General features: G+C 42.8%; 1 protein-coding gene across 4 annotated transcripts in view; it reads left to right on the top strand.

Moving 5' to 3' along the window:
- The first annotated feature begins 15187 nt into the window (after positions 1-15187).
- psd3l (pleckstrin and Sec7 domain containing 3, like) overlaps positions 15188-27268 on the top strand; it is a 435109-nt gene continuing 423028 nt past the window's right edge. The window contains exons 1-2 of one of the 4 annotated variants that reach the window (XM_072583934.1): positions 15188-15493; positions 25378-25941. In XM_072583934.1, coding sequence (XP_072440035.1) covers positions 25426-25941 — 516 coding nt within the window. In that variant the 5' untranslated portion in view covers positions 15188-15493; positions 25378-25425. Of the gene's footprint in view, positions 15494-25027; positions 25280-25377; positions 25942-27268 lie in introns of those variants that run through there. The other 3 variants (XM_072583936.1, XM_072583937.1, XM_072583935.1) reach the window with 3 other exon arrangements.

The following is a 27268-nucleotide window of genomic DNA, read 5'->3' as shown; positions in this document are numbered from 1 at the left end:
GAATCAAAAACTCTAACCTAAACAAAGGCTAGCTACACAGCTATCTGGCCACTTCCCTTTGATTATTCCATTTTTTTAAAGACATGAAAGCCTTAGGCCAGAGGCATTTTCTGTTAGGGGTAAACAAAAAGGACCCCAATAAACATTTCAAACCCAGCCTATTTAGAACCTGGCCATTTACCCCGTGTCTGGAAAAAAAAACTCAAGGGCATAGTAACCTTGTAAAAAGACCGACATTGTGAAACACTCTCTGACAATAACCACTTTCATTCATGATGTGCAATTTTAGGGTAAGGGAGTTCAAGAATAGAGGGAAGAGTTTTAAAGTGAGAGGGGAAACATTTAAAAGGGACCTGAGGGGCAACTTTTCACACAGAAATTGGGTCATGTCTGGAATGAATTACGAAAGGAAGTGGTTGATGCAGGTACAGTTACAACATTTAAGAGACATTTGGACAGGAACAGGGATAGGAAATGTTTAGAGGGATATGGGTCAAGAGCAAGCAGTTTAGTTTGGGAAAACATGGTTGGCATGGACAAGTTGGTCTGAAGGGTCTGTTTCCATGCTGTATGACTCTATGACTCTTGTATTGGATGGGTGCATATGGTCTTGTTGCATATGCAAAGTCTTAAGTACAGTTCAGTGGTGACTCTCTTGCCTCTGAACCAGAAGTCAGCTTTACTCTAGAGAATTGAGATACCGTCATACTGAGCAGACCCTAAAGGAGGGCTGTACCATCTGGGATGCGATCTTTTAGGTGAGCTGAATCTGAGGTCATATTGGCCCTCTCAGGCAAATGCAAAAGATCCTATGATGCTATCTTAAAGAATAGCAAAATTGCTGTTTGTAAGATCTTGCTGTGTACAGATTTGCTTCCCACTTCCTGCATATTCTGTGTACATTTCAAAAGTATTTAATCAGAGCTGCCAGAGGAAGTGGTGGTGGCTAGTACAATGGCCTCATTAAAAGGCATTTGGATGTGTACATTATTACGAAGGGTTTGGAGGGATATGGGCCAGGTGCTGGCAGGTGGGACTAGATTGGGTTGGGATATCTGGTCGGCATGGACGGGTTGGACCGAAGGGTCTGTTTCCGTGCTGTACATCTCTATGACTCTATGGCTATGAGTTATGGCATATTGGAGTGATTTAAGCTTCTCTCTTTCTTTAACAGTACGGATTTACTGCTGTTAATAACAGCAACTTTATGCAAAATAATTCCCATACTGCTTCACAGGAGTGTAATAAAACAAAATATGACACTAGGCCACAACAACAGATTGTCACTCAGGTGGCCAAAATCTCAGTCAAAGTTGTCAGTTTTAACGGTTGTCTAAAAGAAGGAACAAAAGATAGTGAGGGAATTCCAGAGGGAATTCAGTTGCTGCCCGGCCTGCTGTGCTCCTTAGTATTTGGATACATGGCCAACAATGGTGAATTTGAGAAGTGCAGCTATTTCAGAGGATTGTAAGGCTGGAGAAGGTTGCAGAAATAGGCAGGAAGGAGATCATGGAGGGATTTGAAAACAATGATGAGAGTTTTAAAATCAATGTGTTGCTTGACTAGGAGCCAATGTTGGTCAGTGACCACAGGGATGATACATGACTGGGACTTGGTGCAAGCTGGTACACAGGCAGTGGAGAGCTTTGGATGACTCCAAGTTTTATAAAGACTATAAAGTGGGAGACAAACAAGGAGCACATTGGAATAAAGTGAGGACTGCAGATGCTGGAGATCAGAGTTGAAAGTGTGGTGCTGGAAAAACACAGCGGGTCAGGCAGCATCCGAGGAGCAGGATTATCGACGTTACGGGTGAGATTCCTGATGAAGGACTCTTAACCAAAACGTCGATTCTCCTGCTCTTTGGATGCTGCCTGACCTGCTGTGCTTTTTCAGCACCACACTCTCAATACAGTTCAATTTATGCTGACTTTGAACATTGTTGATGGTTGAGCAAAAACAAAACTTGGAGCTTCCAATTCAATTTGATTTGAAAGGGAAACTGCAGTGGGTACGGATCTTTGTGTACAAGTTCAATTGATAGTTGAGTTGCAAGAATTCGAACTGAAGTTCTGAAGGGATTGCCCATTTAACACAGAGATATGGCAATTTCTCTGAGGGATGAGAGGTTTTGGAACTCCCTTAGAGTCATAGGTTTCTACAGCATGAAACCAGGCCCCTCGACCCAACTTGCTCATGCCGCCCACTTTTCACAATTTAAATTAGTCTCATTTACTTTTTGTCCATATCCCTCCATACCTATCCCATCTATGTACCTGCCTAAATGTTTCTTAAATGACAAAAGTCCAGAAAAGGTGCTGCCCGAGAATATTTTAAGGCAGAAATGCGTAGATTCTTGTTACGCAAAATGGGCGACAGTGTTTGGAGATCAGTGGGAATGTGGATATGAGGTAACAACCAGTTCTGCCATGATCTGAAGCGGTGGAGCAAACTCAAGAGTTGCTACTTCTATTCCTTTTTCATATGCTCATCACCAGCTTTCTAGATTTATTTACTCATGTCTTTTTCTCTTTTTGGTTACCAATACTTTTGTTTTCTGAATTGATAACAATGAATTATCTTTTCAGTTTATAACAGAGCCTTTCCCATTCTGGTTTAAAGTTCTTAATTGTGGCTGACTGAGTGACAATGTATAAGAAGGATCTACATATCAGATCGCTGATCTCCAAGCGAGATTATTGATACCTGTACCTGTCAAACTTGCAGCACTCATGAGCTTCCAATCCACAGTTCAATGCAGAGTGCAGGAGGAGCAGTAGGCTGACCTACATGGGATCAATGTGGATTTTACCAGTTTCCTCATTTCCCCTCCCCCCCACCTTCTCCCAGTTCCAACCTTCCAACTCGGCACAGCCCTCATGACCTGTCCTACCTGCCCATCTTCCTTCCCACCTATCTGCTCCACTCTCCCCTCCGACCTATCACCTTTACCCCCACCTCTATCTACCTATCGCACTCTGAGCTACCTTCACCCCAGCCCCAGCCACCCCTCCCATTTACCTCTCCACCCCCTTGGCTCACAAGCCTCATTCCTGATGAAGGGCTTTTGCCTGAAACGTCGATTTTTCTGCTCCTCAGTTGCTGCCCGACCTGCTGTGCTTTTTCAACACCACTCTCTCGACGCACATTGCAATAGTCAAGTCTAAAGACAAAGAAGGCATGAATTTAAGTTTTCATTAGCAGATCAAATGTGGCAAATGCAATGTTGGGAAGTGGTGAAAGAGCAGATATGGGTGTTTGGATACATGGCCAGAGATTCTTCTCTGACTCAAATAGGACACCAAAGCTGCAACTAGAACAATGAATTGTTGTAGGTCCCATGACATTCACATTAACTACTTCCTAGGATTCTTTTAAAAGGAAGACTGTTGTAGAGTCATCGTGTTATAGAGATGTACAGCATGGAAACAGACCCTTTGGTACAACTCGTCCATGCCAACCAGATATCCTAACCCAATTTAGTCTCATTTGCCAGCACTTGGCCCATATCCTTCTAAACCCTTCCTATTCATGTATCCATCCAGATGCATTTTAAATGTTGTAATTGATCCAGCCTCTATCCACTTTCCCTGAGAGCTCATTCCATACATGCACCACCCTCTGCATGAAAATGTTGCCCCCTAGATCCCTTTTATATCTTTCCCCTCTCATCTTAAACCTATGCCTTCTAGTTCAGGACTCCCCCACCCCAGGGAAAAGACTTTGTCTATTTACCCTGTTCATGCCCCTCATGATTTTATAAACCTCGATAAGGTCACCCTTCAGCTCCAGGGAAAACAGTCCCAGCCTATTCAGCCTCTCCCTATTGCTCAAACCCATGAATCAAGATAATCGTTAATGTTTTTTGTTAAAACAGTGGTCTCATAAACCCAACCATACACCTATTCCATTTTAATCCACCTTTTTCTTTAAAGTTATTTCTCAGCAACAAATTGTTAATTTTACTCCTCCACTCTGGTCAGATTACCAGCTCTAGTATCTACACAGGCTGTTACATCGATGACTACATCAGTGCAGTGTCCTGCACCCAGGCTGAACTGGAGCAGTTCATCAACTTCACCCGCATCTTCCACCCTGCCCTCAAATTCACTTGGTCCATCTTGGACACCTCCTTCCCCTTTTCTTGACTTCTCCATTTCCTTCTCCGACAACAGTCTCCAGACGGAGGTTTACTACAAACCCACAGACTTCCATAACGACCTGGACTACACCTCCTCCCACCCAGTATTCTGCAAGAACTTCATCCCATTCTCCCAATTCTTCTGCCTCTGCCACGTCTGCTCAGATGAGGAGACATTCCACTACCAAGCATCCCAGATGTCTACCTATTTTGAACAATGTGCTTTTCCTCCGTCTGTCATCCAGACAGCCCTGCGCCGCACCACCTCCATTCCCCCCTCTGCTGCTCTAAACCCCCCCTCGAAAGCAATAATGACAGTCTCCCTTGTCCTCAACTACCACCCACCAGTCTCCACATCCACCACATCATCCCTAAACACTTCTGCCAACTCCAGCTAGACTCCACCACCAAGAACATCTCCCCCTTCCCACTCTTCTTTGCCTTCTGCAAGGACCGTTCCCTTCTCCAGTCCTTGGTTTGTTCCACTCTCCCCACCGACCCCCGTGAACCCCCAGGTACCTTCCGCTGCGACTGGAAAAGATGCAAAATCACCCTGTCACCTCCATCCAGGGCCCCAAACAGTCCTTCTATGTAAGACAAAGGTTCACCTGACTCTCTTCCAACCCAGGTGCTCCTGATGTAGTCTCTATATCAGGGAGACCGAACATAAACTCAGGGAATGGCTCACCGAGCATCACAGCTAGGTCCACAGGGGCCAACTGGACCTCCCAGTCACCACCCATTTCAATTCCCCCAACCACTCCCTTTCCAAAATGACCATCCTTGCCATCCTTCATTGCCGCAAATTGGAAGAACAATGCCATATCTTCCGCCTGGGCAGCCTACAGCCCAGAGGACTCAACATTAACTTCTCCAATTTCAAAAAATCTCCCTCCCCATCCCCCCTCCCCCCCTCCCTTCCACTGCTCCCTGCCACCAACTGGATTCATTCCTCCCATTGACCAACCAGGTCGTACCCTCTACCTGTCTTCATATCCCCACTTCACCACCCTTTTTCTGCAGCTCGCCCTACATCCACCCCTGGTCCTGAAGAAGAGTTACACTCGAAACATTGACTTCTCCACCCCCTGATGCTGCTGGGCCTGCTGTGTTCTTCCAGCCTCCTGCTTGTCTATTTTGGATTCCAGCATCTGCAGTTTTTTTTGTCTCTAACCAAGATCTGCATTATTAGGTCATTATGTGGCTAAGTGTCAAATTTGCTCTGTTAAATAGTTTCACGCAAAGTGACTGGGGTCAATTTAGTACATTGCAAATGCTACACAAATGCAATTTGTTGGTCATATGAGCTATTACTTTTCTCCCAATTTGTTTGATTCATGATTTAACATATTCACAGATGTTATTATACACCTCTGGAGTAGGTGGGACTTGAACCCAGGTCTCCTGCTTCTGAGATAGGGACACTACCACTGCACCACAAGAGCCATAGCTAGCAAATTGCAGAATGAGCTCAGACTGGGTATATGCTAAGATGAAATGATCAACCAGTTAACTGCAAGTATTTCCATTTGTACAAATGGTCTGACACTCCACAAACAAAAGTTAGTAAAGCGACTCATGGGGTTTAGATTTATAAAATGCAAACCATCAAGCGATGCTTTAATTCTTTGAATAGTCTAACTTTTGTTAAGCTTGTTGCTGGGAAATTAAATCAAGGTATATACAATGTATATTGAATTCCATTTCTGTGAAACAGATCTCCCTGCTTTTAGAATAACATATTTTTCCATTTCATTTCATTTTTGCATCCTCTTTCCTGCTGTCTTTTAGGGATGAGAAAAGGCAATAAATCTATTTGCAGGCCTCTCTCAGTGCTGTTCGGAACTTTTTGAGTCTCAACCAAGTTAAATCATCAAATTTACAGTGCAAAAGGTGCAAACATGAAGTGACTGTGCTCATGCCAGCTGTCAGCTGCTTAGGGTCAAAGCTCAGAATTTTCTTCCTAAGCCTCTCTATCTTCCACTGTCCATTTTTAAGATGTTTCTTTTAAATTAGCTACATGCTTAACCTCTTGCTTCCTTCTTGCATGTGTCTTTGATCACTATCTCTCTCGACAACCCAGACGTGGTTAGGAGCTATGGCCAGCGTTTGCAGTGTGGGGTCATTTCTCATGTGCGTGGCCCTGCTAGCATTCTGGTATGAAATGGTAAAGATTTTACAGACAGAAGATGGAAAAAAGTAAACAGGGGTGTGAGCTGTTGCTCCGAAATGGACAGCACACCTGTGAAAGCATCAGTCCAGCAAAGCAATGACTATGAAGTCTATTATTGCCACAAAGATATACATCTGTGTGAACTGAGCACAGCAAGCTGCTCACAATCTCCCCGCCCCTTACTCTCTCTTATCTCCTGGGATCTGAATGATATTTCACTTCTAATACACTGTGGCTCAATTAGGACTGACCTTCTCGAAAGCACCATCTGTTTCAGTGTTTGTTGTCATGGAAAGCTAAGTAGATAAATATAATTGCTGATATACATGGGGCAAAGGTATAGTTTGCAGTGCATCACTGTCCGACTGCGTGCAAGGTAGAAACAAATTCACTGCCTCCTACTTGACCATGAAAAATAACCTGCAGAAGCTCATTTATTTTCCTGTTTAAAACCCGCTGCTCTTCCTTGGATTATGTAATTGGAATGCTACTAGAACAACTTTTTTTACATGCCATCTTTAATTTAATAAGCTGTCCCCAAGTTACTTCACAGTGTATTATCAAACAAGATTTGATGCTCATATGCAATGAATGATTGAAGAGGTAAATTCATAGAAATATCTTAAAGGAGGAAAGCGAGATAGAGAGGCAGAGAGGTTTGGGAAGAGAATTCAGAACTTTGACCCAAAGAGCTGGCAGAAAGTGAGGACTACAGACGTTGGAGATCAGAGTCGAGAGTGTGGTGCTGGAACTCCGATCATGTCAGGCAGCATCCGAGGGGCAGGAGAGTCAAGGTTTTGAGCATAAACTCTCGAAACGTCGACTCTCCTGCTCCTTGGATGCTGCCTGACCGGCTGTGCTTTTCCAGCACCACACTTTTTGAGCCAACAGCTAGCATTAGCACCTTATGCTTTGTAAATTTGATGATCTTATTAGTATAGCTTTCTTTATACTACAGTAAAAGCAAAGTACTATCCCTATTAATGTTAAGAGTACATTTTGTGACCAGAGAGCATTCTAAATGGCCCTGCAGTCAATGAAGTACTGCTGATGTGCAGTCACTGCTGTAATGTTGGAAGTGCAGCAACTAGTTCACACTTAACAAGGCAATAATGAGCTGATAACTTTTTCTTTTGCATGTTCATTCAGGGATATGACCAGGACATTTGGGATAACTCCCCTGCTCTTCTTTGTAGTGTAGCCATCCACCCATACAAGCAAAGGGGCCTCAGATTAGCTTCTGATCTGAAAGATAGTATCACTGACAGTGCAGCCCAGCCTTAGTACAACACTGGAATAATAGCATTAAATTTTCTGCTCCTGCTTCAGACATAATATATACTTTTATATCACACCTTTCTCAATCTCAGGTTATCTAGAGCAGTGGAGTCATCTAGACTTGAAACATGGCCTTGCTCTCACTCTATGGATCCCTGTGATCTCCAATATTTTTTGTTTTCAGTACAGATTCCAGCATCTGCAGTAATTTGCTCCAATATCTACTGCAGTTCACAGGCAATGAAGTTCTTTTGAAGCACAGTCATTATTGAAATGTAGGCAGCATGGCAACCAATTTGCACAATGCAAGCTCGTTCAAAAAGTAATGTGATAATGAGGAGATTTCAGTTGTTTCTCAGTGTCAATTGAGGGGTGAATATTGATTATGACAGCAGGATGAAACCCCCTGCACTGCTTTTTGTGGTATTATAGAATCTTTGATACCGGATTAGTGGTGCTGGAAGAGCACAGCAGTTCAGGATGCTGCCTGAACTGCTGTGCTCTTCCAGCACCACTAATCCAGTATTTGGTTTTCAGCATCTGCAGTCATTGTTTTTACCTTATAGAATCTTTGATGTCCACCAGACAGACTGACCACTGAAATGACAGATATAGTTTGGGAGACGTGATATGTGGATGACAGGGCAGCATGGTGGCTCAATGGTTAGCACTGTTGCCTCATGGCGCCAGAGGACCAAGGTTTGATTCCAGCCTCGGGTGACTGTCTGTGTGGAGTTTGTACATTCTCCCCGTGTCTGCGTGGGTTTCCTCCGGGTGCTCTGCTTTCCTCCCACAGTCCAAAGATGTGCAGATTAGGTGAATTGGCCATAGAAATGGTCCATAGTGTTCAGGGATGTGTAGGCTAGGTACATTAGTCAGCGGTAAATATTGGGTAGGGGAATGGGTCTGGGTGGGTTACTCTTCGGAGGGTTGGTGTGGACCTGTTGGGCCGAAGGGCCTGTCTCCACACTGTTGGGATTCTAATTTTAATTCTTAAAAAAAACTGGAGACATTTCTTGGCTACATTTAGTTTCCTGAGAAGGTGGTGCTAGGTGTTCTTAACCATTGAAGGTGATTATGCTTCCAAAGTATTAGAGGATGTAGCTTGCTGGAATTATGAACTAATGATCCAAACATGTCCTTCCTATTTGTTTTTGATTAAGACCATTCAGTGTTGAAGTAAGTTGTGCTACATGTCAAAGCACCTCATGTGGTGCCAGACAGGTCTACCCTGAAACTTTTGACCTTCTGGAACAGATCAAGGGCTGAAATGAATGATGGATAATGACTCTCAGGCACACACTACTGTGGTAATGGAAAGAAAATGAATAAAGGTTGGTGCTTGGACCTTAAAACGGAGCTTGTTAGGTTGACTCCTCTGATCAGTCAGAACCTCAGTGATAAAAATTAAGTTAACGATCAAATTGAGACCATAAAAAAATCGAAACCATTAAAAAAAATCAGGACCATTCAGTTGTCAATGATATATTGCTGGATCATATTCAAAGTGTTTTTTTAAAGGCTGATACTTCTCCAGCCATCTCTGTTTTTGCTGTTGTCAATGTTCAGAGACAGGTTTTGGTTTGGAAAACAAGAAAAGTACACTTTGAACATTTGACATAGTTATTTTTTTAAACTGGTATGCTTGTCTGTAATGGACCATCTGCATTTATTTGTGGTAATGTGTCTCAGTGTTCGTATCATGCACGACATGTTTATTGATAGGCCGAAATAGCTAAAAGGACCCAGGAAAATCTGCTGTTAGAATCTAAATCAAATCTTACTGCTCCTTTTTGAAAAGTGAAATAACATAGGCAGCATGTAGTCTGTGTCTGCAGCCATTATTCTGTTTAAAACTCCTTGTTTTGATAAATGATGCAGTCTCCAGCATGAATTCCCTTGGAAGTGTTTCCACAAGGTATTGACCATGGTGACTGATTACTCGAAGACTGCAACTTGATGATAAGTAAGATATTAACACAGAATGAATGGGATTAATGGAAGTGAACACTCTTAAACTTAAATGGCTCTTTCTTCCCCAGCGTTGATGCTGAAGCAGAGTGATTGCAGGACTGCCTTCCCGTCTGGGGTATTTCAATGTGTGATTAAGTGGGCCTCAGAAAAGGAAACTGACTTCCTGTATTCAATCCAGTTTGGTCAGGCTGGATCGGGATAACAAGTTGGTACCTACAAAAAACAGGAGGCTCCATTCTTGCCTTCAATTTCAATCACCATATTTAAAAAAGAAATTTGGTCCAACTGCCTGGACTTGCTCGGATGCTGAATTGCAAGTCCCAGTGAAGGCTGTTTTTAAAGCTGCAGCAACCTACAAACCTGGTACATTGTTAAATTTGCCTTTGAAGCTTACCTTGTAATGATTTTATGCAAATACTAATAAAATAAAGAAAGTTCCCCTCTGTTCTCCTGTCCCCTGATTACAATTTAAACGATGCCACAGTATGCTTCGGCAGCAGGTGTTCTTTTCCTGTTGCATCTGTGTTATTGTTCCCTTTTCAATGAGCTGGTGCAGTCACCAAGTAGCCATTCATTCATTTCAAACAATGATTCTTTGGACTGGATTTTATTTGCTCAAGGGTTGAGCCTGGGTTTGAATGTGCATTAAGAATCACACATTCAAATAGATTATGGGGATGACACTGCTGTCTCATAGTACCAGGGACCCACGTACTTGGATTATTATCTGCGTGTTTTCCCTGTATCTGCATGGGTTCCCTCCCACAGTCCGAAGAGGTGCAGATTAGTGGGTTGGCTATGTTAAATTGTCCTGTAGTGTCCGGGGATGTGTAGGTGGATTAGCCGTGGGAAATACGGGGTGGAGTAGGGTAGAGAATTGTGTTTCAGTGAGATGCTCTTCGGAGGGTTGATGGGTTGAATGGCCTCTATCCACACTATAGGCATTCAATGTCAGTCTTCTGATTCCTTGGATAGGTGCTTGAACTTTTCAAGGGAAGGCAGGCTGTGGGCAAGTCAACAACCTGATAGCCTTCAATTAACTTGCTGTGAAGCTCATTGTGAGGAGCTTGTTTTACAGCTCAGAGAAGTACAGTGTCATATTTTCCAACTTAACGGGAAGAGGGAACAGTCTGGGGCATATTACTGCACAGCTATGAACAGCACAGTGGGACATAGGCTATTACTCACTGAGATTCTGTTGAATAAAGAGACAGACTGAGAAGCTCAAGTAGCGACGGAGAATTGCTATTGCTGAGCTGCTTGTCTACCTGAACTGTGAGCATTTTGTCCCCAGAATGAACTTGAAAGCTGCTTCTGCGTGGTCCATTCCTCCAGCTCTAAGCCCAACCCATAGAGACTTGCTTGCTTTTTGTGGAATCTCCCTCCAGAACTGCTGTCCTTTCACGGTCACTGGTAAGGTAAATAGTCTTACCTGACCACAGGACAGGCAGAGAGAGCTGACTAGTGCTGGTTTTATCCAAGACACTTCTGGCGAGGGGAGATGTTGAGGAGAATGGTAACCTTCATGGTAATCTCAACAGTGTGCGAATTGAAAGCACGCTATTGGCAACAGTTTTTTTTAATTGCAAACCAGCCATCCAGCCAACTGAGCGCACTGACCCAGGCAAAGGGCAGAATCACCAGAAAAATATAATATTCCAATTTTAGCATGTAAGTTTCATTTGTGGTTTGAGTTTTCATTAGACTGTCTGCTGTAGATTATTGTTTCTAATTGTGTTTAATATCGTGGCACCTCTCTCCAACATAAATTTCCATGTCCAGGCTGCCAGACACTGAGTTCAACATCAGTCCAACCCAGGCTTTTGCAAAACTCAGAAAGTTGAGTTCCGAAAGTTATCCAGCTTTACCAACCCCCAGACTGAATGTCCTGCCTTTGATCGAAAGTTGGGTTGAGATAGTTCTTTTCATAACCTCACAACGCCCTGAATGGCTGTTCCACCAAGGAAATGCCTGATATTTAAGGCACTGTTTTAATTTAGAGAAACACGGCAACCAATTTGTCCACAATAAGATCTGACAAACAGCTAGACAATAGATAATCTTTTTGAATAATGTTAGTCTAGAAATAGTATTAGCCAGGATTCAGAGAGAACTCCCCTGCTCTTCTTTGAGTCTTGCCATAGGACTTTTACATTATAGCATTGAGAGCAGACAGGTTCCATTTTAGAAAAACAGCACTTCAGCACTTGATGTGCTGTAGTGTTAGACGGAAGTGTGTGCTCAAGTATCTGGAATGAGATTTGACCCATGATTTTCTCAGTAAGGCTGCAACCAATTGAGATTGACATTTCTATGCATGTTTTTATGCCTTTGACTGTTATTGGCTGGAACTTGCCATCGACACTATTGTTAGGCTTACATTCCTATGTTGTTATGCTTATCTTCTGTTTGCTATTTTAACACATTTAAACCAATTATTTTTAAATAAGGGGAATGATTCCATTAAACTGATTAGAGGAATGTCAAACATCAGCCAACAGTGATTTTTGATCTTTCAAATTTCATCCATTTAACAACATTCTGAAGTTTTCTGTCACTGCTGAATCATTTCCATAATTTCCCTTGTGCATATATAGAATACAGAAACTGTGATAGTTACAAAGAGAAATGGATTATTGTCTTAGTAAAAAAAAATTCTCTTGCTCTTGGAGATGCTAGGAATTCTGAAGTAGCCAAATAAATGACCACCATGAGTGAAGGCCATTGTCAGACAATGGTAGCAAGATGACATGATGATGAGTACATCACTAAATACATGGTACCTTTTCAAAGCCTCTTAGTTATAATCCAAGGCAAGAATAACAGCTCCATTTGGTGGATGGATAAGATCATCACCATGTGCCTCCTCCATTTATTGAAATCTACACATATTCACTCTTAATCAGCATTAATGGGTACATTCTCTGTGGCATTTCCTCTACCAATCAGAGTCCACTCGCTAATTTTAGTAAACAGTTGTAAACGCCACAACTTAGAACAATGTGAAAGCATTGGAGAGAGGACATCTGTGAATGGTTCCGGGAATGAGAAACTTCACTTATGAGGTTTGATTGAAGCTGTTGGGACTGTCCACCTTCTAAAGGTGTTCCCCCTTCTAAAATGAACAAAAATAATAGGGCATAGATTTAAAGTGATGTGCAAAAGACGCAATGTGTAGGTGAGAAAAACCTTTCTCATACAATGAGTAGTTAGGGCATAGAATGCACATCCTGGACACCTGATGGAAGCAGGTTCAGCAGAGGTACTCAAGAGAGCATTGGATGATTATTTGGGTAGAAATAGTGTGAAAAGGTATGGGGAAAATGCAGGTGATTGGCACTAGGTAATGATGCTCATTTGAAGAGTTGGTGCAGAATTGATGTATTAAGTAGCCTCTCCTGCACCATAACATTTCTATGATTCAATCAATATTCTTCTCTCATGCAGTAAATTTACTTGCCCTTACATTTGCATTCTTGAAAATCATCCTGATGAGTGCAAGATGAATTGAATATATGATTATCTATAAGAAACCATGACAACAATTCACCAGGGTCACCTCCCCAGCATCTGCCTTCCTATGATCTCTATCACCAAAAAGGGGAACAGCACTCATGTCTTGGGAAAATCATCAGCCCCAAATTCTTCTGTGTTCTCACATGGAGAGATATCCCCATTGCTACATCATCTAGCATCTGGGAATCAGTGACCTGATGCCATCCTTCACCACAAAACATTCTGTAGTCATGGAACAGTCTGTTACCTTGGCCAAATGAATTTCAGTTCAGCTAGTAGCAGACTCACCTCTGACTCAGAAACTTGTGTTTTAAAACCCCTCTCCAGAGCATGGAATCCTGAAAACAATGCAGCATGCTAGGCCTTCATTGGTCATTTGCCACCTGTAGATTGTTGGTGGAGTTGATACTTCTCATAAGTATGTGCAAAGAGCTAGACTGATTCACCAGCAATGTCAGGTCACGTGAAACTGGGACCTGAGGTTATTGTGAAGTGCTGCTATGTTATCCTCCTATGTATACCCTGTAGTTGAATAAATGTTTCTAGTGTGTATTAGAATGTGATCCTCGAGTGTCCAGTCCATCTAAAGCATTCAGAACCTGGCTGTATGCAATATTCAATAATATGGCCTATTAGTGTCCTTTTTAACAATATGTTCATGGATTGAGGCCATCAGTATTTGTTACCCATTCTTCGTTACCCTGAGGGGAATGGCTTTCAAAGCCACTTCTGAGGGCAGTTCAGAGGCATTCACTTTTTGTATTCACATGGGTGTTGCTGGCAGGCCCAGCATTTATTGCTCATCCCTAGTTGCCTTTGAGAAGGTAGTTGTGAGCTATATTTTTGAACCACTTAGGGAGGTAATTCCAGGATTTTGACCCGGTGACAATGAAGAAGCAGCAATATATTTCCAAATCAAACTCTTAACATTCACCTGTACCTGTGTTTTTGTTTTTGCCACTGTTTATCTATTATTTACTATCTATGCTACTTAACTCCGTCATCTGCCTGTGTTGCTCGCAAAGCAAAGCTTTTCACTGTGCCTTGGTACACGTGGCAGTAAATTCAATTCAATTCAAGTCAGGATGGTGGGTAGCTAGGAGGGGATTTTGCAGGAGATGGTGTTCAGCTAAAGGTTTGAAGTCACACGTAGACCAGACCAGGTAAAAACTAGCATGAAGGGCACTCGTGAACCAAATGGGGGAAAATAGAGATACATCAATTGCATTTAACAAACTTTTGTCTCATTGATATTCCTTCATCCGAAATGGTGGGATTCACCCCAGAACCTCCCAAAAATTAGCCAGTGATGTTTACCATTCGCCCCCACCCCCGACCCTGGTTTGTGCCTGGTTTGTGCACGGATTGGCATTGGTAACTTAAACCTCACCCAGTAACAGGCTGATTTGTATAAATTGTCCTCCCCATAAGAACTGCTCATGTATGTATAAGATTTTTTTTAAAAAAGCAGTGGTTCCTGTAATTACCGTAATGGCAAACATCAGTTAGCGAATTAAAATTCCAGGAAATCTCATAGTGGAGACGGAAGCATGTAACATTAAATAATATAAAGAAAATATGTGTTAGATCTCCCAATTCATTTCAGACCATATTTCCCCCTTTTGTCGTCAACGCTCTGGTGTAAAACGGTTGGGGATATCTTGATTTTTCAAACGTAATTTGAAAAATGTAATTAAATAATAAGTAAATCTCTAAAAAGAAAGTCGTGATTTTTGAATTTCCCCCCTCTCTCCCTGCAGCCACACTGGATATTCAGATACTGTGTGGTTCATATGAGCTGATTTGGCTGATCAATATGAATGAAGAGAGTCGGGGGGGGGGGGAGATTTGCTGGAATTATCTAAATTACAGCAAGTGAGCCAATAAAGTCAGCCGCCTCTCCATGCATTTTGCTGTCCCGCGGTCGCTGTGCTGTTTATAAACTCTGCCTGAGTGACACCGGGAGGTGAGTGCACTGCTCCTGAGAGAAAATGTAAAACCCTTGCCCGTTTTAGCTCCCCCCCCCCCCCCCCCATCCTGATCCTTTCGGAGGACGAGGATGGATAGCTGGTGGGTGGGAGTCTCAGTAGCGAAGAGGCGGGCTGCTTTGAGGTAGAGTGTGCGGCCTCAAGACGGGACAGGGCAAAGGGTTTGACAAGCAGGGGTCTGTCAGAATGACTGAGGAAACAGCTAGAAGCGCCCGGCTAGTGAATGACTGCAAACACTGCCTCACTCTGCTCAGTACTTTGCTGTTATTTAATGGCAACTTCCACTCCCTTATCATAGCACGGGAATAATTGAAGCCGAATGGGGACCACTTGAAGCTGTGTTGCATATTACCCTTTCAAAAAGGAGTTGGCAACGCGCTGCTCTTCAGAGGGGTATATTTGGGCTCAATCTTTCTCGATATGGTAAGTGCTTGCTTCAGCCAAACTGATCCTCATTGACTTATGACAGGAAGTTGCCTGAAACGCTTTGTTAACATAGACTGAGGACCTTTGCAACAGAGTGCGAGAGGCAGAGAGGGATGATTGCCTCACGACGATACATTGGGATCGTTTATTTTAACAGTGCTAACATCTTGAGCTGGAGGTCGGATGTAAATAAGTGGTGGCGAATGTTGCTCTTAAAGCATGTGCTCGAATCGACAGCCCTTCCTCGTTTTGTTATGGGGAATTAGTTGTTTTTCATTACTCATTTAGAGGACGGATCTGTAGGTCTGTTTGTATTACGTTTGCGAGGATTTGGATTTGCAACAATCTGAGTTTTGAAGAGTGCGAGTTTACGATTTCAGTTGTGTTAGTGACCACTGGGCTGTTGTAATCTTTCAGAGAAAACTCCACCCACAGCAAAGGAAGATACTAATGCTGTTAAGCGCACTCCAAATGTGTAATATAGGTATATACTTTTCCCGGGGTTTTCAGTGAACACAGGAGTGAGAGAAAATAAAAGCTTATAGAGTGTAACTGAACTTTTTTAAAAAGTTGACAGACTAAAGCTGATCTTTGGCTACAGAAACGCTTAGCGCCTTTTGTGACATGGGAAAGGTAATGCTTTCAGCTTGTAATATTGAAATATTACTGAATTAACTATAATTATCCAATTAAATATCATTGAATGTCTCCTCACACAGCAAAGTGGGTGATGAGAGTTGACAGAGGGAACACACAGCACGCTGTGCAATTCGATCTGTGTTACAGCCTTGAAATAAAGCTCCCTTCTCTTCTGAAATAGCAACTTCTCCGCCTTTCCGTTATTTTTAAACATTCGGGTTGTATTGAAAGGGTGACGCCAGAATGAGAAACGTTTCGGAGGGGGGGGGGGGGGGGGGGAATCCTCTTGACAGAGGGTCCTTTCAAGGATTGAAGCTTCAGATGTGGGTGAGATGAAATAGAATGGGCGGTGTCTAGCAGAAACCAGTTGGACGGAACGGCCGCTTTCTGCGTAGCTCATTCTATGGAATTCTGTGTGGTTTTGTAGCACCTTCTCATTAACAGCAGGTCCCTTGTTCATGGCTGGAATGGAAGCCTATCTTTCCTTTAGATACTCTCCAGTGGTTTTGCTTAACTCAGGATTTCTGGCAATTTAGTGTTACAATTTAGTGTTACAAACTCGTCGGGTATTACAGGAGAGAAGACACCCATTCAGGCCACTTTACTGGTCCCAGGACTTCACTAGAAGAACCCAAAACGAATTGTGTTTCCTTATTCTCCTGGTATCACTGAATTTAATTTTGTTTATTTGGTCGTTGGCAGTGAATGTCACTCACTAGGACAGCATGTATTTGTTATTCTGAAATGCCCTTGGGTAGGTTATGTTCAGCCACCATCTTGAATCTCTGCAGTCCCTGGGTTTGTGAGGATCAGTTGCTTTTAGAAAGGAGTTTTGGGCTTTTGATCCTGTGACAGTAAAGGGACAATGATGTAGTTCCATGTTAGAGTGAGGAATCTTCAGGTGGTTGTTATTGCCATGTACCTGCTTCCATTGTCCTTTTAGGTGTTGGAGATCACAGATTTGGAAGGTGCTGTCAGAGGAGCCTAAGTGAATTGCTGTAGTGCATCTTGTGGATGGAACACATTGCTGCTACTGAGCTTCAGTGGTAGAGGGTGTGAATGTTTGAGACTGCTTTCCAATCAGTTGGGTTGCTTTGTCCTTTGTATTTGGAGGTAATGGCTTCTTCCTCTGTTACTCCCTGTAGCGATGCATCCTGTGGTCCAGCAACCCTTGGTGTGAGGATATTTCTCTCATCTCCTCTCATGGCTTTCTTAGCAACAGTTTTAAATCAACAATGCCCTGACACTGACTCCTCAGCCAAAGCAAATAGCCTTTACCAACTCATCCTAATAACCTTTTCTAATTTTAAATACATCTCTTAAATTTCTCCCTGTCTGTTCTGCTTCCACGGAAACAATTGGAGTGTTTCAAATCTTTCCTCATAACTATTGGTTACAGTCTGTGGCATCATCCTGACAAATCTACATTGTTTATACCTTTAGTGTCATTTCTCATTAGATTTCCTACAGTGTGGAAAACAGGCCCTTCGGCCCAACCAGCCCACAATGACCTCCGAAGAGTAACCCACCCCACTCTGACCAATGCACCTATCAACTGTGGATAATTTTAGCATGGCCCATTCACCTAACTTACACATCTTTGGAATGTGGGAGAAAACCGGAGTACCTGGAGGGAGCCCACACAGACATGGGGAGAATGTGCAAACTCCACACAGACAGTCACCCGAGGGGGGAAATCGAACCTGGGTCCTCTGGCGCTGTGAGGCAGCAGTGCTAACCACTGAGCCACCATGCCACCCTGTAATGAGCTGCCTAAAACTGTGTACTCCAATTAGCCTAAGCAGTATATTATCTAAATTCACGATCACTTCTTGCTGTGTAGATGGCAGTTCACCAGTGTCAAATAGGTGGTATTACATTGGCACCTGCTCTATGTGTCTCGTATTCTGTTGAAGTCAATGGAATATATTAAAGGGCATATAGCCTGCAGTTAATGGAGGGATGGGGGCTGTCTATTTGCATTTCATTCCATGATGATTTTCTTTACCCTGTGGCTCCATAAAATCTAAAATGCTCACTCGATGGAGTGGCATTGACCAAGCCTGTCTTTAGTCAGGGGTACTTGGAGGAATCAGTGGTGAAAGTGGGCACCTATGAAAGCATTTTTGGGACTTGCTTGCTCCATGTAGCTGGCAAACTCAGCATTGGTCATTAGGGGAGAGGTGGCCAGGGCCCAGTACTTGAAGCAATCAATCAACTTGCCTTCAGCAAAGGTGGAGCTTATCTGTTCACAATTTAAGAAGAACTTTTACTTTTTCCTAACAACATAGAGACAGCACAGGGCCATAAACAAATGGCCTCTTCAACTTTCATTGCTATTCAATGGCTGATCTTGCTTGAACAATCCTCTTGCCTGAACACATTGAAGTCCAGTTACACTACGTCTACCTCAATTGGCTTTCTGGTCCTTATATGTGCTTTTTGTGAGCTAGTGAATGGCACTCCCAGTGCAGTGCATCAGTTTCCATCCCAGGGTCAACCCTTAAGACGTTGCTATTTTAATAGATGGGAATCTTCATTATCATTTTCTGAATGATAACAGAATTGCCAGGATCAACAGGAACTCATTTGATTTTGCTGGTGTGAGTCCATCAGAAGTTCTGAGGAAATTGGTGGCTGCTTCTAATTTTAACCTTTCTGTTCTGGCCTTAAGCAACTGAGGGAATGGAAGACTTTTCATTTCAGGCACTCTGGTGTCTGTAGCAAATACTTCCTACCATGCACTGAGCTGTGCCATAAGGCTTTCTGTATCCATCCTGACAATGTGCCTCAATTGAAGTCCAGTCAAACATCTACTGTATCAATCTGACTTTCTCTTCCCACTCTCCATTAATATTTTGCCATGTTTAGGATATTTTTGTCCTGCGAGTATGTGCTATCAGGTGTTTTATTCCTCTGATTTAACTGATTCATCTGACCCTTCCAGCTTAGAACAAAGAGTTTAACTGACTTTGGGCTTGTTCTAGAGACCAATATCTAACCTAGCACGAGATGCACTTTTCCTAACATGCTGATACTTGTGAAGAATTTCTCCTATTGATTAAAGTTGTGGAAGCTTTTTGACGTTCTTAGAAAGGCAGTAAGACAATTCCCTGAGAGACCAATCTTACTGAGGACACCTACTCGGTAGAATAGCCTAAGTGATGTACTATGGCATATAACTCAAATTGCAAACTTCTGTCTTCATTTTAACAGGTGCCACTTTCCCTCTGATACCTTGCCTAAGTGGGCATTATTCAGAGCAAAGCTGGGATGCATTTCATGCGCTGTTTCCATTTCCGTGCACACTGGTCAAGAAACTTTAACTTTAGTTAATGATGCACATGTTGAATTTGTCAGGTATTATACACCAAGCCTGACTTCATTTTCACTGAAGTCAATGGAGGGGATTATGATAGCAACCAAATTAATAAGGCCAATTTTACACTGTTCCTCAATGTTAAAATTACGACCTAAATTTTCATGAAAGATTTTGAAATTAACTAAATGAAACAACAAAAGTTCTGAAAGCATTGCAAACTGTGAAGTGATTATGCTCATCAATTTAAAAAGAGTTGCTGACATTGAGTTAAACTTTACAAGGAGGAAGCAACAGTCTCAACAGAATGAGTGCCTGACTACATATGTTTTAAAAACCTGATGATAAATTCATGTCATTCATAAGAAGTGTCCAAAGCAAAAAGAATCAGGCTCCATTTTCCTAAAGAATGCATCCGTTCTTTATATATCAGATAACTTTGAAAATATTCCAGTTCCCAGACATATTGTGATGTCTTCAATACAACAATGATCTACTTTTCCTAGCCAGAAATCTGCTAGGTGTGTACATGGATGCCTGGCAGTATGTATCAACATTCTACGTTGAGGTATTTTAGACCCTTTTAAAGAAATTAATATAACAGGATGCGGGAGTAGATTCCATGATTTTAAAAGAAATTAACTTTGTACTATACAGCTCTGCGAAAGGTAGGATTTGACACAGACCTTCAAGAACTATAGATCGAGACATTACCATTGTATAACAAGACCCCTTGATTCCTTGACAAATGTTTGCTAAAGTGCATAAGGCTACTTAGATGTGGTTTGAAATGGCATATTGGATGGATAAATTTTAAAAATGCAATAAATTGAATTAAAAGATGAGGTTAGCTTGCATAGACCAGTCTTCTACTGTTTGACATGACCAATAATGATTTAGTTAACAAAAAGTCAAGAGGCCAATGGGAACTTACAAATTGAAATTGATTTTATCAAGATTTAAATCAAAACATTGAATAATGATGCACACCAGCACCCATAGAGCCCTACAGTCCCCTTAAAGGTCTCTGTCGTGTCAGTGGGCTCCATATGCTCCCTCTACATGGACACCCAAATATTAACATAACTAGTCCAGCTCTATCCTATTATCTATCATGACTGATCAGTAATCTAATTCAGCTGTTCCAGACAATAGCTTAGATACTAAGATATCATTTTTTTTTCTGGTGAGAGTTTTCTGGAAAACAGAGAAGTAGATTTAAAATCAAATCTAAGCTTTACAGGAACACAAAAGGTAGTGGAAATCTGGAACTTTGTCTCTCAAAAGGCAGCTGTTGCTGGGGGTCAGTTGAAAATTTGAAAACTAAGACTGTGATTTCTGTTAAGCAAGGGTATTAAGAGCTATGGGTGTTGAGTTGAGGTAGACAGAATTAAGATACAGACCAGCCATTATCTACTTGAGTGCTAGAATACACTTGAAGGGCTGAAGGGCTTGATTCTGTGATCATATTATATTTGCTTTACTAACCTAAATGAACAGTTAATGTGTGAGCAGCAGCGTAGTGACTTGAAGTTTTGAGGTGTATGGAGCAGCTTTCCATTGTTACACGGGTTTCAATAATCTGCACAGAAGAAATCCCTGCTTAGCTGATCAGGGATGCCAACAGACCAAAACTGGGCTCAGACATTTCCACAAACTTTATCTGATGCTACGTGGGCTGCCTTCCTGGGAGATTAGTGAGACAGAAAGAAGAGAAGAAATGACGAAGTGAAGTAAGTATGGAACAAATATGTCAGAGAGAGTGACCAGAAAGTCAAAGTGAGTCCAATCCACAGAAATCTCAGTCACGGAGCAATAATGAAACAAACAGCAGTGATTTGCAACTAGACTGGGTTGGGATATCTGGTCAGCATGGACAGTTTGGACCGAAGGGTCTGTTTCCATGCTGTACATCTCTATGACTCTATAATAATATAGGAAAGCATGCTCAGAGGCTTCACAGAAGAATAATCATACATAAATTGATATCAAATAAAAGAGAGGGGTTAGATTGATGATGCCATATGGTGGTAATATCAGTGGACTAAAAAGGTAAGAGACATGGAAAGTGGAGAGGTTTAGGGAAGGAATTCTGTAAAGAGCTTAAAGCTAGAGGGAAATTCTTATTGGTGTCAAGATTTTGATGCTGGTTGTCAAACATACTGTCTGTTCTATTTAAAGTGTCTTTTCCCCTCTGCCAATTCTTTAAATTCACTTGGTGGTCCTCATTTTGACCACTGCTTCAAACTGACAATGAGGATTGGTTTGGCAAATGATACCACTTTATTATCTGGGGTTCAGCTGGCTACAGGTGAGGTGTCCTGAGCCGTGGCTGCTAAGAATCAATTCAATTGTCCGGGAGTCACCTTTTTGAGGTTAAAGATTGTAGGATGTAAATGTTGTAACGTCAGTATGGACTTTAATATAAATTCAAAGGAGTTGAACATCTGAGGTGGAAATTTTTCCTTCCCATTGACATAGGCTGTGATGTAGTAGTAGTGAGTACATAGGATCATAGGACTGTGATGTATTGACAGTAAGTCATAGGGGCCATACTAGCCTCTGAGTTAGAAGATGCTGAAGGAACTCTATACAAACATATTAAACTATTAAGGGAACAGATTGGACAGAACTCGAGAGGATGTTTCTTTCCACTGGCGGGTATAACTAGGACAAAAGGGCAAAGCCTCAAACTTAGAGGAAGCAGATTTAGGACTGAATTGAGAAGGAACTTCTTCACCCAGAGGGTTGTGAATCTATGGAATTTCCTGCCCAGTGATATAGTTGAGGCTTCCTCAGTAAATGTTTTTAAAACTAAGATAAATAATTTTTTGAACAGTAAAGGAATTAAGGGTTACAATGAGAATGCGAGTAAGTGGATCTGAGACCACAAAAAGATCAACCATGATTTTATTGAATGGTGGAGCAGGTCGAGGGGCCAGCTGGCTTACTCTTGCTCCTCGTTCTTGTGTTATGTACATTGTCAGCGGTGCTAACTTTTGGATGAGATTTTAAACTGAGACCTTAACTCTCAACTTGAATGGACGTAAAAGGTCCTGCAACTTTATGGTTGTAGGAATCCTGACCAACATTAAACCCTCAACCAACAGCTATAAACAAAAGAGGTGATCCACACATTTATCTGTTGTGGGAACTTATTGTACATAAATTGATTACTCCTTACTTTACAACAGCAACTCCATTTCAGAAATACTATGAAAGGCACTGAATGAATTCTTTTCTTTTCTTCCTATGCATAATTCCCCAGAATTTTGCAAAACCTGCCAATTGCATAGCCCTCCCAGGCTGCTATTAGTTGACATATGGAAAGAGATGAAATTGTTTGCTTGAGTAAATAAGGCACCATCTACTTCATTTTACATCAATGAGCAGCTGTTTGGCTTTTGTTGCTTTGAGCTGGTTGGAATGAACCCAAAGTGTAAAGCTGCCGGGGGTAACTTTAACAGCCACAGTCATTGACATGCTGGTGGAATTTAGCTGCGATCAGCCTGGAACAAGTAGTGCAAGCATTCCCTCGAGCAGTACCTGATTCAGTGCTGTTCTCTTACAGAATCTGACTGTGGCTGATTCTGCTCCTGGGTAGCATTCAAAACCTAAGCCTGTTCTCAATGTCTGACCTCGTGGATTTGACCCAGACTGATTTAGCCAGCCATTCCCAATACAGCTGTCGTACAGAAAATTATCTGTCCCTATCCACCATTAGGCAACACCTCCCTGAGCCTAACTTAACTCCATCTCTCAAATAATGTCCATCACATCCTAACCCCAATGCAGGAGCAAATTACTTCAAATGCTGGAATCTGTACTGAAAACAAAAAATACTGGAGATCACAGTGGGTCAGGCAGTATCCATCGAGAGAGAGCAAGCTAACGTTTTGAGTCTAGCCGACTCTTCCTCGAGCTGACATGAAGCAATTTTGTTCAGAATCTGAATTGATTCTATTCTCAATAGGGTGGGGTCACACTCATTACTATCAGTTACTCACTCACTGTGATTCTGCCCTTAAACCTTACTTAACCTGACCCAACGGGGCTTGGGTGTGGAGGTTAGTGTGCAAATCTGGTCTCCCAACTATAGAAAGGATGTTGTTACATTTGAAAGGATTCACAAAGATTTACAAGGATGCTGCCAAGCTTGGAGGGTTTGAGCTAAAGAGAGATGCTGAATAGACTGGGGATATTTTCCCTGGAGCATCAGAGGCTGAGGGGTGACCTTACAGAAGTTTATAAAATCATGGAGAGGGAAATTAGCCATGGTCTTTTCCCCAACATGGGGAAAACTAAAGGGCATAGGTTTAGGTGAGAGGGGAAAGGATTAAAGGGGACCTAAGGGGCAGGTTTTTCACGCAGAGGATGGTGCATGTGTGGAATGAGCTGCCAGAGGAAGTGGTGAAGGCTGGGACAATTACAACATTTAAGAGGCATCTGGATAGGTATGTGAGTAGGAAGGGTTTAGAGGCTTATGGACCAAATGCTGGCAAATGGGACTAGATTAGGTTAGGATATCTGGTTGGCATGGATGAGTTGGACCAAAGTGTTTGGTTCCATGCAGTATACCTCTGTGACTCTTTATGACCTGCCAAAGGATTATTTGCCTTTTTTTTCTCAAGTAAGTTATTAATAATCTATTTATTTCAACAATCTCTATTTAGCCTGAGCAAGTTAGTGTACAGTAATTATAAAAGTGCACTTTAGAGAAAGCAGTTTTTTAAAAACAATAACTGATGTGTGAATTTACCCGCTTCAAATGATTTGACTTGAAAATGTGCTCTTGATTTTTTTCCACCCGGCTCAAAGCACCAAATACAATTGACCCAGAGTTGAGACTTACTCAGATCCCTCATTAACAGAGGCTCGATTATGCCAAAAGCTATAAACTTGGCAGACTGCGCCTAAACACCGTTTCTTATGGGGGCTGCTTTCCACAAACGGTTTTGTAAGTAATCAGTAAATATTATTCATCAACCTCCCACCCCACATGCCAGTTTATCCCTGGAGATTATTTTATGTCTGTTCTCTTCTGACCAGAGCGTAGGCGAGTTTTCAATGAATGCCAGATGCAGTCTGTTTGTGAGTGAGTGTGTGTGTGTGTGAATGTGTGCTCTATGTAGCACCCCAGTCCGTCATGTTAGGGCTGCAGACTCTTACACCTCCCCCCCACAAAAGGCGCTTTGACCCGTCGAGTAGGTAGCTGAACTCTTTTTGCAAATTGCTTGAAACTGTACGGACAATTTCGTGTCTGGCTGCAGGCCTCCGGTTGAATGGGAAGGGGGTCTCTCTCTCTGTGTGAAGGGGGAGGTTATACCATCAGCTTTGAAACTCCATGTTTGTGGAAGAGAGTCTTCCTGCGGCTCATGAGTACAGTTCAGGGGTTCAGACTGAACCAGTGACGCTGTGCACGGAGCTCTCTGACTGTGAGGGGTTACTTTGAACAACAACTACATTACCTCACGGATTTGGGGGGGGAGCGGCAACTCTAACCATCCGGTTAAAGGATTTCCTAAGTCGCTTTAAACAGCGCGCCCGTCCGGCCCGTCCCCCGGCACACACATGTCTTTCTTCAGCTAACACTGGCGGGGGCGTGGGTTCACTGTGAGTGGAAGAGGTTGAGTTGGCGGCGGAGTTCACTGGAATCCCCGCGATGAGGGAGTTATCAGGGCGCGGAATGAGGCCGTTCGGGCCATCGAGTTGGACCCCAGGCTGGAATCGAACCCCGGTCCCGAGCGCTGATTTGAGAGACAGTTGTGCTAATGCTCTGAAATGTTTCCACATGTTTCCCAATGAACTGAAGAAAAGGGAGAAATGTATGATTGCAGTTTTAACCCCCCCCCCCCCTTAGAACTTAAAAAAATCTCAATGTTTGAGATCTGTGGATCATTGACATTTGTTTTGCACTTTCCAGGAGTCCCTCCGTGCTGCAGCTGACTGTGGGACATGAGAGGAGCACAGCATGGCCCAGACGACACAGGTTAAGACTTCGTCCCTTTACGTTCGCCTACAGTCTCCGTCCGTTAAGGCAGCGGGGAACACCGACCGAAAGGTCAGCGGCGGGCAGACTCTCGCCGGGAATGGGCCGCTTTCTGCGCCGGGCAACCACCTGTGTCACAGTAAGGGGCACCATGTAATGCCAGGGAGCCGCCTCTGCCACAGGCTCAGCCCCCCCCACGCCAGGGGTGACGCCCCCCCAGTCGAATTGCCGGCCACTCGGCCCGGCTGCCTGCGCGATCCCGGGATGTCTCGCAGCGGGAGACCTCACTGTGCCCTCCGCTCCGCTTCCTGGAGACCCCTCGGCTCTCACGCCACCACCTCTGGGGTCCGGTGGAAAGTGGAGTTCAACAAACCCAACCTGGTGGAGGCGCCCGTCTTCTGTACACCTCTGTGCTCCGGGGATGGGAGGTATACCTCCAGATCCCCCAGTCTCTCCAGAACAACTACCTCTCCAGCAAGTCCACATCCCCTACAAAAGGTAAGAGATAAACTCCATTCTTAACATGAAGGATATTTTCTAACCAGTCTGTTCAGAGGTGCATGTTACCTCCTGTGGAGGTGGGATTTGAACCTGGGCCTCCTGGCTCAAAGTTGGAGACACTACCACTGTACCACAAGAGCCCTTTAAAGCATTTCCTAATCAACTTATTCAGTGATGTTATGTCATACATCCAGAGCAGGTGGGATTTGAACCAAGGCTTCTTGGCTCGGAGGTAGAGACACTACCACTGCGTCTAAACATTAAAGACTTGTGTAGATGACAGGATTGCGACCAATTTGTTTTAATGTATAACAAACACAGAGAATGCTGGAGAAATGTAGCAGCATCTGGCAGCGTTGTGGAGACCCAAACCAAGTTAACATGTTGAGTCAGGCATGACTGTAACGTCTGGAGAAGATCCGAAGTGGTGGACTCAAAGTGTTAATCAATGAGGCTGTAAAAGCACAGCAGGTCAAATAGCATCCGAGGAGCAGGAAAGTCAATGTTTTGTGCTGAAACTCCTCATCAGAACCTGAAACATTAACTTTCTTGCTCCTCGGATGCTGTTTCACCTGCTGTGCTTTTCCAGCTTCACATCTATTAACACCTGCTTCCAGCATCTGCAGTCCCTTCTGACTCCCAAGACTCGAAGTGTTAACTCTCCTGTTTCCACATATGCTGCCAGATCTAAGTGTCTTCTGCATTCTGTGTTAGTTTCAGATTTCCAGTATCCACAGTAATCTGCCTTTGTTCAACTGTTTTAAAGTGTATTGGAGAGTGACAATTTATGGCTCGCAAATTTCTAAAACCTCCAGTTCTGAGGAAGAGTCACCCAAATGTTAACTTCAATTTTTCACACAGATGCTGCCAGACCCGCTGAGCTTTTCCAGCAATTTCTGTTTCTGTTTCTGGAAAAAAATCAGCAGGTCTGACAGCGTCTGTGGAGAGAAATCAGAATTAACATTTTGGGTCCATCAACCCTTCTTCAGAATAGACAACATATGGTTGTTTGGTTTAATGTGCATTTGCCATGCAATTCTCTCGACCTTCGATTTTCCTGCACAGTTTAACATCAAGTTGTTTATATGAAGCATCTTATAGTGAGATTTTTTTCCAAAAACTGCTAGAAAGTTGCTCTTTTAATTAGCTAACTGTGGGTTTCATGCAATGAAGGTTAAGCAAGATGTAGAGAAACAGTCTGGCAATATTCTGTATAAAATAAATAACTAACAGGATTTTAATAAGAAAACTGAAGCCCCAATTTTACCTTTAGCCAGCAAAATTGACTCCCATGGTGCCAGCTAATCGGATCTTTTCTTCTGGG

This window comes from Chiloscyllium punctatum, chromosome 14, assembly GCF_047496795.1.
Source record: "Chiloscyllium punctatum isolate Juve2018m chromosome 14, sChiPun1.3, whole genome shotgun sequence".
NCBI classification, from domain to species: Eukaryota; Metazoa; Chordata; class Chondrichthyes; order Orectolobiformes; family Hemiscylliidae; genus Chiloscyllium; species Chiloscyllium punctatum.
Note: the sequence above shows the minus strand (reverse complement) of the source record. Positions and strands in the feature narration are given on the sequence as shown.